The following is a 13,340-nucleotide window of genomic DNA, read 5'->3' on the forward strand; positions in this document are numbered from 1 at the left end:
TGCTCTGCATACCTTTGGAGAGTTAGAAGGTTCTGCTCCAAAGGGAACACAGCCTTCTTCACCTTCACTTAATTCTTCTTCCCAGGCTGGAGTCGAAGGAAAGAGCAGGCTAGCTCTGCAGAGTAACCTCAAGGCTATTTGCTTCCCTCCTTTGAGGCCAAGAGAGGCATTGTTGGTTTCCTGCTTTCCTCCCACTGAGCTCCTGGTTGGGCTTTCTTGAGCTTGTTGCAAATAAGGAGCTCAACAGAATGACCGCAGAGAACAAAAACTGCCTTGGTTCAAAGGACAAACAGCTTTGAGGCTACTCTGGGCCATTGAGTCCCACCAGCTGGTTGGCCAGCCCCGGGGGAGGGGGGGGGAGGGGGAAACAGAGCTGTCAACAGGTGGGGTTTCGGGCACAATTCGAATGCGCACCCTGATTTGGGAGACATTGTTTACTTTAAAAAGATACACATTAGACTCAAGGAAATATGGTGAATCTAAAAAAAAATCCTCCTCATTAGCAATTAGAGAGCAATTTTGCCTTTTTCTCAACAGACTTTGTACAGGAAGAAAAAAGAGTAAATAAGCAATAGGAAAAAGGAAAGTTATATAAAGTTAGGAGCCCCTTTAAAATTCAATGATTGAAGCAGGGAAACTGCACAATAAAAGTTTCAGCATTTAACACAAATTCTTATCCTGTCAAGCTCTAACTCCTTCTCTTTCTCCTTCTTCCACTGTCTTCCCTGGATTAAGGCAGAAATTTGTCCCATTATACCTTGTGAACTGTCAATGTATATCAATTACATAAATAGCCTGCAGTCCAGCATAGAAAATGGTGTGTTTAGTGTGACCGAAATAAAATAAATATCTTTTCACTGGATTTGGAAACAGGTCACACATTACAACTGATGTGGCATAGCCAATTTGTCTTTCATGATGGAGATTGCTTAACCTATTACACTTGGTTATATCTGGAATAGAAGATGTCCTGATGCCTGGGAATAATGCACAATCCAATGTCCCCCTCTGATGCTGCCTCTACCCCTAAGGTCCTATGAGGGGACCCCAACTGGACAAGTCCTTTCTTCCCCAAAACTGGACCTGTACACACAAGACACCAAAATTATGACAAATTAAGATTGAAAAGTGTGATAAACACAAAACAAGAGTATAGCTTTGAAACTATAGAGAATCAAAGACATACACTGAGGGCCAGTGGGTGGGATGTCATTCCAAAACTGACTGCTTGCATAGTGGGAGTTTCCTTTATATTCTCCATAATAAGATTGAAAGGAAACTTCCATTTTGCCATTAGGAATCCAACTCCTGGATAGGGGAGGTTACCAATTTTATAAATTTCCCTGTTCAGTCCCCCAGTAAACCATTTTTTCTTTTCTATTGCTGCCAAGATTCTCATATTTCACCATGTAATATTGCATTCGACCACTTTTTATCCCATTGTTATGATTATGATTATTATGCGGTGATAATATTATGCTTCCCTTGGCTGGCAGCTGAATAAAGCCCCATAGCTGGAAAGTGGGTGGGTAGGCAAGTGAAGCCTCACTTGTCCACACACCTGCCATGGGGTTTCACTCAGCTGGCAGCTAAGTGAAGCTCTGGAGCTCTAAGGGGAAAGGCACGGAGGTGAAGCTTCATTTGCCCATGCAGCCACCCTCTTTCCAGCTACAGGGCTTTACTCCTCTGCTGGCCAGGTGAAGCTCTGTAGCTGGAATACCATTATGGGGGCCCAAATAAAGGGATGCAACTATTACACAGTAACAACAGTAACATCATGGTGAAACATTGTTATTTAGAAGCCTTTTTCCAGGGTAGCCTATTAATATTTTAGGAGTCAGCATGGTATAGCAGTTTGAGTGTTAGGCTATGGCTCTGGAGACCATGGGTGAAATCGCCATTCAGCCACTGACACCCTCTGAGTGACCTTGGACAAATCACTCTCTCTCAGCTTCAGAAGAAAGCAAGGATAAATTTTGCCAGTGCACATTAGGCTTACTATAATTAAAAAATGTCTTGAAGGCACATAATTACAACAATAACACCGAAATTAGTTTGCTAAATGAACAGAGACTGGAATTCCAGGAGTGGATGTTTGCTCAGGAGGGATTAATAAGATCATCTGAGGTAACTTGTTTTTCAACACATATTACTAGGCTCAAAAGAGGCACTCAGAAAAGACACTCAAATGTAGTAGAATCTCGCTTATCCAACATAAATGGGCTGGCAGAATGTTGGATAAGCGAAAATGTTGGATAATGAGGAAGAATTAAGGAAAATCCTATTAAACATAAAATTACATTATGATTTTACAAATTAAGCACGAAAACATCATGTTTTACAACAAGTCTGCCACTTGTCTGGGAGCGTGGCTGCACTTGTTGTTGGGATGGCCCACTGCACGCTGCTGCCTAGAGAAACAACAGTGGATGCGGGTGAGAGGCAGACCGCGTTGGATGATACAGAACGTTGGATGAGCAAAGGTTGGATAAGTGAGACACTACTGTATCTACTATGGTTAAACTACAAAATTATCTTACACATCACCACACAGTACTAGAAGTTACAAATGATTTTATATCCAAATTCCATTGAGCTAAACTAGCTCTTTATTTTATTTCAAATAAATATTTGTTAATTTTGCTCTGTCATACTTTATATCACTCTGAAGTCAAATACTAGCAAATCAGGGAGTTCTAGCCTAATTTATTGTACTTCTTTTTAATATGTCTTCTATGTGCAGAGTGGAGATATAAAGAACATTTGCCATTTCCTCATTATGAGGAAAAAAAATTGGATTCTTTGGTTTTTAGGATTCCATTTTCTATTGAAATTTGTCCTTGATTAATCAGATGCTTTTTGTGTTTAGAAAAAAAATGATTTTCTATACAATATATTGCACCTATACAAAATTATCTCCATAAAACCCAATTTTCTTGCGAAAAACCCCAATGTTTCTACACAAGCAGTTCTTTGTACTGTGCAAAACAGAAAACAAACTTCTTGGTTAGAAAGTTGGATTTCCTGTTTAAAAAAGAGCAATGTGGACTTTTCAGGTACTATATACTAATTCCGAGAAATCTGGAACTGCATTGCATTTGGAACTCAGTCCCTCTGGGGAGAGAGGGTGGTCTAGAAATAAAGATATATATATATATATATATATATATATATATATATATATATATATATATATATAATTATTATATAAATGCACCCTTTTCTCCTGCAGTGGGAATAAAAATGTTCATTCTTGTTTACAAAAGAATAAAATAACTGAAAATTTTACATTCCTACTGTAGGGAGTTCATTATGAGGTTTTTAAGGGGTGTGTGTGTGAAAAATAAAAAAAAAACATGTGCAGACATAGAATCATAGAATAGTAGAGTTGGAAGAGACCTCATGGGTCATCGAGTCCAACCCCCTGCCAAGAAGCAGGAAATCGCAGTCAAAGCATCCCCCACAGATGGCCATCCAGCCTCTGCTTAAAAGCCTCCAAGGAAGGAGCCTCCACCACACTCCGGGGCATATTTTTATAATCTCCCCCCCCCCCCCCAAAAGTGTGTGTGTGAGAGAGGCTATGTTAGAGTAACAAAGGTATGGATGTGTTTATACATACCACAGTGGGAGAAGGATATGAAGGCACAGAACAAATAAGTTGAAATAATTGAACACCAACTTCTTACACAACAGACACAGGAACATGACAAAGATGGTGATTCATTCTGCTTCTCTGAAATACTTATTTAAAGATTTATTTCATGCCCTGAACTACATTAGTCTTTTGATATGTTTTTTTTTGCCAAGAAACTTTTAATAGCTGGACCAAAATCAAGAGCAAGCCATCTACACGGGAATATTAATAACCTTAACTATGATAACACATATTATTAAATATGAGGGCTTTTTTTTTATCAAGAAGCAACTATTCTTCCCTCAAAATATATTTCATTTTAAAGAGTGATAAACACCAAATTGTTTTGAAATTTCACAATTTTCACTTCCTTGACCTAGTAACAAACCAAGCATGATAGTAAAAACTCAGAATACCCATTTATTTCTATATGTTTTGAAGAGACTGTTGAAATCAAACTGTACATCTTAGACAACATATTCTAGAAATCTAGGATTTTGTCTACTATAGTTCTTTCATTGCCCAACCCATTTTGACCACATATGATAGTAAAACAAGAAAGCAATTCAGAAACAAAATTATTACATTTCAAGCATAACAATGATGCACCATGTGAATGCAATGCTAAAATGAGTACATGACCATCAACTTAAAACAAGATGGGTTACTTAAAACATGCTTTATTATTGTAAAGTGGCTTTTTTCATTCTCTTGTTAGTGGGCTTTCAAACTATTTGAAAACAGCAATTTCTATCCGATTTGGAAGTGGACAAGCATATGCTAACTCAGTATTTCCCTTCACTGCTCAGTGGCTTGTTAATATTTTTTTTTCAGACACAGATCCCCTTTTTTTAATACTTCACTTTTCAATGACCCATGCTTTCAAATGTTCTACATTGCTACCCAATGCTGCATATTCGAAACATGGCCTGCTCTTTCGACCACACACTGAATTAATGGATTCTGGTTATGTATAATTTAAAAGGGTCATAAGAGCGATCCAGGAGCTACCGCTATTACAGTACTATATTGAGACTGAATAATACGATAGTATTTTGTGCAATGATTTTTTTAAAATGCCATCATTAGATGAATTTGTATACTATACAATACAATAAATCTTGTGGTCATCTTCTTGTTCTCCTCTTCCGCTGATACCAGGAAGGACAATTCAAATGGATATTTGACTGCACTTGGGAAAGCTTGGAAGCAGCTTTAAAGGAGCAAGTGGAGAATCTTGGCTGACTTCACTGAAGAGAGGGAAAAAGAAGAAAGGAATGGCATGGAAGAACGTGGGGTGTGAAATAAGCACTGTACATGAACAAATTTGTTCCTTGTGGAAAAGCAGAGGATGATTGATGTGAGAGGAAAGCACTGAATTAAGGGGTGGGGCAGCTTCTCAGTGCCTTTTCCATTCCTTTGCCCGGTGTTGTTGCTGCAACTTCTATTCCACTTCTCTAGACCCTTGTGCCAAGCCATAACTTAGATGACAGGGTGGGCATTCCTGCTGCATTCCAGGCATGGGTGCCCTTCACCTCTCCAACCCTATTCTCTATCTCTGGAAGGCAGAGAAGTCAAGAAAAGAAGCCTTCTTGGAACTTGGCAAAAGCTCTTTACTATAGATGTGAAGTGCAGACTGAAGAAGTGATAGGCACAATTGCCTTGTGTGCAGAACTTTCAAGGTGTTCTCGCCTCTCTCCAATGCTTCCCATCCTTCTGAAACAAACCTTCCAAACCAGGTGGCACATGCCTTTTCAAACATGGTGCACCATTTAGAACAAGAAGTGCCTGACCCCAGTCACATAACTTGCAGCTTGGCATGGGGAAGACAGAGGAGAAATGTGGGAGCAGCAACAAAATCAGGCAGAGAACGCAATAACAGTGGCGAGCAGGTACTCACTCCTGAATCCATTTTCTTTCTACCTCAATCATCCCCTGTTTTCCAGAGCCAAGGAGAATAAATGTATTTTCATACAGTGCCTACTCTGCTTTCCATTTCTCCCTTGCCCCACTAATCTTCCTTTTTTTTTTCTTTTTCCCCTTCAGCACACTCCTTATCAGAGTGAGCTGGGATCCTTTGTTTGCTCCTGCAAAACAGCTTCCAAACTTTACTGAGCACTTCAGGGTGCAGCCAAAAACATGTTGTCTGCTTACTTGACAGTTAGGGATCAGAGCACTATAGATTCTACATTTTGGCAATGATCCCTTCTGAAGACGCAAGGGAGTCCTGTATTAACAAATACAAGCAAAATATGTACTAACTGAAGGTACTAACTACAGGAAGCAATTTTTAATATGTAAAATATAATAAAGTTGAAACTCCATTAATAAGACGAAGAATATGTTTAAAAGACAAAATAAAACACCAGAATATAATTCATCTTCATTTATTTATTGAGTTTTCTTCAGGATGTTTTGCTTTTTTGGGAAACACCTCCTTCAATGAATAATATTAATGTGCTAATAGAAACTGATACTTGGTTATTGATCCCTAAATATGTACTAATGAATATACTGTAACTCTAGAGAGGGGCTATTGCAGTGGTTCTCAACATGTGGGTCCCCAGGTGTTTTGGCCTACAACTCCCAGAAATCCCAGCCAGTTTACCAGGGAGTTGAAGGCCAAAACATCTGGAGACCCACAGGTTGAGAACCACTGGGCTACTGAATGCCTAGCAATCTCATAGCAACACAAAGGTAGTTGAGATGTGCAATAAAACTGCACCAGTAGCCATTCTATAAAGAGTATTTTTTAATTTTACTTTGTTGCTATAATTTTTATGAATGACCATTAATGTTGATTTCTGACATCTCAACCTGAAATTGTGAAACAGTCATTTAAAGATGATCTGTTATTATTATATGAACAAACCATTGGAGGTCCAAAATAAAAGAAAGACTCTTTCTCTACAGCTTTCCTTTGGTCTAAAATAAGAACCAGCTGCACCCTTTCGGTTGTCAAGAATGCAACATAGATGAGATAGCCAGACACTGACTTAACTGCACTCCTCCTCCTCAGTTTAGCAAAACACTCTGTATTTTCTTACCTTTATGGTTTTGGTCTGGAGTCTGAGTCCATTTAAAGTGTTAATGGCTTTCTCTGCATCCTTTGGATCAATATAGTTAACAAATCCATACCCTAAACTCTGCCCTGTTGAAACATAAGAAACAAAAAAAGGACTCAGTATTCTTTGCAGCACATGTTTAAGATTTCCAAATGGGTGGTTGAAATCTTTTTCTGAGATAACTTTTTCACCTAACACTTTCATCCCAATTTCAAAAGTGAATCTGCAGACAGGACTGCTCAGCAATAGAATATTTATCATGGGAGGCTCTTCATTTAAAAGACACCGATTCTTTTAGATCTGACAGTGTCCTTAAAACTGTGAAAACTAACTTGAGTATATTAAACATTAACTAGGCTGGTCACACTTGCTGAACTTCTCCAAGAATCACAGTAAGAGAGCAAGAAACACGCACCAGCAGTATTAAATGCACAACGCTTATATTTTAATTAACAGACAAGCCTTAAGAATTAGCAGTTCAAGGAATACATGTTTAATTTAAAGTGAAATAAATATAACCCCTAGGCCAAAAGAATAGTCCCCAGTAGCTAACCAAAATCAAGCCTGAAGATGGGCTGTATTTATCTTCCATCTAAAAAAAATTATTTCTTTACAATAGTTATTTACCACCTTTCAGCAAGAAAGTGGTTCATACAAGTAGAACTTGAAAACAACAGTAAAGGGAAGTAAGAAAAAAAAATCAGAAAGTACCTTAAAAACCAACTTTTAAAAAGCCAACACATTAATTTATTATTCTTTTGTCTTGATGACATGACTAGAAATGAAAGATGGTTAGTCTGTACTCTCTGCATCATGTTCATGGGGTGACATCGGGAAGCACAAATCAGTAAAACTGTTTCTGTGTTCGAATGCCAAGCATCCATTTTAGCAGCCAAATCCATTTCTGCAGCTTTTGGTCTATTTGGTAGTGTCAATTTTCATGTATTATAGTGCATTTTTATCCAGAGCAAACAATTGTGTCTGGTAATACAATTTGAGTATACCTTATCCAAAATGCCTGGGAGCAGAAGTGTTTTGGATTTTTTTCAAACATGTAGTTATATATATGTACATAGTATAATATCATGATGGCAGGACCCAAGTCTAAACATGAAATTCATGTATGATTCATATATCATATTCACATAGACGGAGGTCAATTTTATATACAACTTTTCAAATAATTTCGTTCATGAAATAAAGTTGATGTACACTGAACCACTAGAAAACAAAGGCTATACATAGATGTATAACCATCTATGTAAACAATTTTGGAGTATTTCCGATATAAGAATTCCAAATAAAGGACATTCAACCTGTACCATGTTAATATGGACAAGGCAATCGAAACTGCACCCAGACAAGATAAAAGGGTGAAATTGTCGTATTCAAACAGATAGCATAATACATCACAAGTGAGGCAACATATTTCAGCTGCTAAAAATACTGAGTTTCTGAAAAGGGAGACCACCTTGAATCTTGTGCCTTGTATTTGCCAAGTGGACAAAGTAGGCAAACACATGCTGACTTTTGCGGGGGGTGGGGGGAAATGTAGTGTACATTTGAAAGTCTACAAGATAGTTTGAAGTTCATGCTGGAAATGCCATATACATTCTCAGAACTATAATCACATAATTTACTATCCCTCATTAGGCACTGGCTTTATTCAGGGAATATATCCACATATCACACTTTCTTCTGCTCAGACAAGAACTGCAATCATTGTGCAAAGTACATGGAATGCAACTGCATAGAAGAAGCAATTAAGGCTCAAAGGCCCTTCAACACCATAGTCAGCCAACCAAACAGAATTTTAAAAATCCAATGAACTCCCCTTATTGCTACCAGAGCCGGCCCTAGATATTTTAAAGTGTAGGCAAACAGAATTTTGGTGCCCCCCCCCCCAACCAATCACTGAAAAATAAAAGCGTTGGATAAGCGAAAATGTTGGATAATGAGGGATTAAGGAAAAGCCTATTAAACATCAAATTACATTAAGATTTTACAAATTAAGCACCAAAACATCATGTTTTACAACAAATCAACAGAAAAAGCAGTCTCGACTGCGCCCCCATATGTTTTGTGCCTGAAGCGACCACTTAATTCACCTCATTATTGGACTGGCTCCGATTGCTACTTCAGAACCATTAAAAAGGAGTCAAATTTTAAACTCACTAGATATGGGATTTTTCAGCTGCTAACTAGGGATATAATACAGGCACTGTTTCTAATATATTTATAGTTTTAACTAAAAAATTAACCAAAAAGTTGCACAAAGTGAAGAATATATTCTCTGCCTCTATTAGAACAACTGTAACTAAGGAGAGGAATTTGGATGAAATTTTTACCCAAAGCAATGTTATGCGGAAGAGTATAAATGTTTATACTCTGGTGTTTATGTTACTTTATACTCTAGTATGCTATGTCACATATATCCTTTGCTTAGATATTGATGACAGTTAATAGACACAAGTCCAGTACCACCAGACCTTGAGCTACTTTATAGATCCAAGTCCCAAGATGATAATGATTTACATGCTGCTTTAAAAATCTATTAGAATACATATAGGAATAGAGTGTGTATAGGTAAATGCAATCCCAGTCAGTCTAAAATGTTTAAGGTCAAAGTATAATTTCCAGAGTTAATGGGAAAAGAGAGCCAAGAAAGCCTTACTATGTGCTTGAGCTTATATCACTTGAAATGTAGCTGAATTATTATTATTATTATTATTATTATTATTATTATTATTATTATTATTATTATTATCATCATCATTAAATATCACATGTTTTTTATTACTAGCACAAACACACCAAAGATAAATACCAATGAAACATAATAAAAGCATGTAATTCATCTACAATAAATCATGCAACAACATAACAGTGCATGTGTTATTAAAAATGATTTTATTAAATACAGTGATACAGATTCAGCTCAAAGATTAAGTGAATAAGTAGATCTTTTGTTCAACTAAAATTTTGTAACCTTATTTCAGGCAACGAAAATTCTAGATTTGTGATGTCATACTAACAATCCACATCATCAGATGCACTGCTGGAGTGATCCCAAATTTATTGCTTTCACATATCAACACTTAACTGACCACTGTAAATATTTAAATGACATGTAGCTCTTTGAAAATTCAAGGCAAGGAATTCATATCTTGCCTACTTCTACAACTCAAAAGTATATGCTTATGCCTGACATTTGAAGAAATCAGTTTATATTCACAAAAGCTCATGTGAAAATAAAAACAAATTGATCTTACGGGTGCTTCCACATTTCTCTCCCCCCCCCCCCCCCCCATTTTATACTATATTCTAGTTATTTGGCTAGGAGCAGTATTTTGTCTAATTTGGTTCATTTTTTTTCCAAATATGTACTAGGAAACAAGAACTAGCCACATTATTTTTTTCTGAGAGTTTAAATAAAAGGCCGGAAGGCTTCAGCTAATTGTTGTTGGTCTGACTCTCAGCCAAACAAATGGGAGAGAGACTCAAACATCAGGTGATAATGCTTTCAGACTGAAGAGAATATGACCCCACCTCATCTGCTGGGGGACCCAGTTGGATGACCATGAATAGTAGTTACAGTGGATAAAATCAATTGCATGTTCTCTTTGCTATTTGGAGGAGATTTGGTCGACGTCCAAGCTAAGCCTACTTCAAAGCACCTTGACACCCCTCCGGGTGAATTCCCAAAGCAGAGGAAATAGCTTTGCAAGTTCTATATTATTATTATTATTATTATTATTATTATTATTATTATTATTATTATTATCATCCTCAAAATGGATGACCCAGTGCTCAACTGCCACAAAAAGCAGGAAAATCAAGTGAGGCAATTCAGTTTCTAGATGTGCTCTGCGGAATGTTAACTGGACAACTGTTTGATCATATACAAGGAGCTTGCATAAAAACTGATAGCACCAGGTGGAAGAGGGTTCCCATCCACACCACTGGTAAGTGGGGCTCTGGGTAAACATAGAATGCTTATTTCCAATTTTATACCAGAGCAGGAAAATATTATTAATGATTTCTGAATAAGTCTGACAATGAACCAATAGTGGCTCCACATCCTGGATTTTTGGGAAATTCACTGCAATAATTCTTTGGACACAAAGGTAAAGCATACTTAACTACAAACCTTAACTTGTTTTCCATTGTCAAGTAAAGGGAGGAGTGAAATGATCTAAGACTTGACTACACAGAAAAAGGCATTGAAAACTGCAACATTCCCATCTATACTGCTATATGAATTTCTAGAAGGAAAGAATAGAAATGAAAAGCAAGAGTATATCATTTATAATATCTCCAAATAAGGCACTATCCTGGAGTAAGAACAATTCAGGTCACATGTGTTAAATGCAGGACCTACGGGTCAAATCACATCATTTTATGTGGTCCGTGAGGCTTTCAATGCCAGTGCAACATTGTTACATTTATATGGTCTTAAAATTACAAATGGACCTTTGAAGGCAACCATAAGGCTGACTGGCCCTCAGTGAAAATGAGTTTGAAACCCCTGATTTAGACAATATAATAAGATTGATTAAGGCTTTTCTTTAAAAAAAAAAATAAGGTAGATCAGCCTCAACAGATTGTATGATGGAGCAGAGGAAAATGTTTGTTTCTTCCCTCCTATGAAGAATAATCTTTTCCTACCTGTATATTCACTGCAGAAAAAGATACAGAAACTCTACATCCCTTTTCCACATACAAAATAGTATAGCAAAGGGTAACTTTTAACAAGAAACTACATTGTGAATTATGTCAGCACCTGTCTTTCTCACTTTGCAGATTTTGCAAATAAAAACCAACAACAAAGACTCTCACCCATCCACCATATTGTATGAAGTGTGAATTGATCCTTAATACACCATCGCTTTCAACTACATGCTGGGCTTCCACTGGCTGCCAGAAGATGGGTAGAGCATCACTGATCTCTCTTACAGCACAGAGACTGAGCGGACTGCTGAAGGACAAATGGACACTTCAACCTCCACATTTATCAAAGGAAGTAAGAGGACTGCCTGCAGAGAGGAGTGAGCCTTCTCTCCTGGGATATCCAAGTGTGTTATGCTAGACACTCAGCAGACAAAACCATTGCATGTCTATCACAGAAATATGGTAGGCTGGAGGTGACGGGACTATATTTCTAGTGCACAAATGCACAGGGCTGTCAGCAGGAGTTGGGGCAAAATGTGTCTGCTATTAGCCTATATGATTTATGCCGGATATGCAGGATTGGGCCAGGCTGGCATAACAATGTGAAGGACAGCTGCTATAGAAGGAACAGAGGTGATTTGTACTGTTGCTACAAACCTGCTGAGTTTCTAGGCTTGTATATAGGGAGAGAGCTTGTTTCTAGTTTGTAAAATGTTTACCTCACTACCTTTGCATTTATAAGAAGGGGGCAGTTGAAAAGGCTCAGAGTGGTCCTTCCATCTGTTCTTATGAATAAAACGTAGGCAACTATTATTTTTTAAGGCTTGTAACCTCTGAAAGGTTATTTACAATACTGCCTTAGTCTCAAGTTCTCACAAGATTAATTACCTTAGTATTGCCAAGAGATTGGGTAACCATGTTTGCTCCACAAGTAACTGTATTAAATACAAAGCAACAATATCACACACTGAAAGTTACAAAACATTGTTCGGGATAGCCCTATGAGTGGTTCTTTTTAGAGGGGGATCACAGATCACTTTGACAATCTTATGAAAGCTATGAATTTCTTCTTTGATAAATAATAATAACCATAATTATTGAGCGAACGAACAGTTTTTTGAAGTTAATGTAGACAGTGATTATTTGATTGGTTCTAAGCCTAACTCTTTTCCCCACCAGTATTTCACCAATCTAAGTTGCCCCACCTGAAGTTCTTCTCTGCCAGTGGGATACTCACAGAAACCCACAGGTTCCAGCCCAGATCAAGTAAGAAAATACCATGGTGAAAATGATGACTCCGTTACTCCCATCATAGCTCTACTGCTTCACTGCACAAAGCAAACGAGCAATTAAAGAAACTGGAAGCAATCCAGCCATGGAGCTCCTGTTTCCTAACTTGGTCCATTTCTGAGTCCCCTTCCATTTGCATTTACTATGGACCTCAACTGTGGGTTTCAGAACTGTATGAAATGGAGATGAGAACTGGGCCTTTCTGTGCCAGATGAAACACTTTCTGCTTGCAGTAATTTTTTATCACAGTTTTTGGTGCCAAGATCACAAAGCTTTAAGAACAAAGCATCATGTTATGTTATGTTATGTTTTATATATATATATATATAACTACATCTTTTAGTTATATATATAACATGATGAAAACATATTGCAATACAATGAATGAAGCCAGAATTCTACTTTTATTCCCTCTTAAACAATTTTCGCTTTTCTACTTTTGTTACCAAGCTTGGCTGTAGGAGGAAAACTCCATCCCACCTGTTTGAATAAGGTTCTCACATGTCCTATTTTACTCCTGTCTAGCTATTTTGACATTTCCTTCTTGGCTGCATTTCTAACACAGTCACCATGTTATAAGGTCTGCATGCATTCTGGAATACACAAAAGAAAAACCTGTTAGAGGTAACTGGCATTTGAGACGTGCCTTTGGAAACTGTTGCTACTACTGAAACACATTA

General features: G+C 37.5%; 1 protein-coding gene across 7 annotated transcripts in view; it reads right to left on the reverse strand.

Moving 5' to 3' along the window:
* elavl4 (ELAV like RNA binding protein 4) overlaps positions 1-13,340 on the reverse strand; it is a 128,773-nt gene that overhangs the window by 23,081 nt on the left and 92,352 nt on the right. For all 7 annotated transcript variants that reach the window (XM_008109561.3, XM_008109563.3, XM_008109562.3 and 4 more), the window contains exon 3: positions 6,682-6,785. In XM_008109561.3, coding sequence (XP_008107768.1) covers positions 6,682-6,785 — 104 coding nt within the window. The remainder of the gene's footprint in view (positions 1-6,681; positions 6,786-13,340) is intronic.

The sequence above is a fragment of the Anolis carolinensis genome, chromosome 4 (assembly GCF_035594765.1).
Source record: "Anolis carolinensis isolate JA03-04 chromosome 4, rAnoCar3.1.pri, whole genome shotgun sequence".
NCBI classification, from domain to species: domain Eukaryota; kingdom Metazoa; phylum Chordata; class Lepidosauria; order Squamata; family Dactyloidae; genus Anolis; species Anolis carolinensis.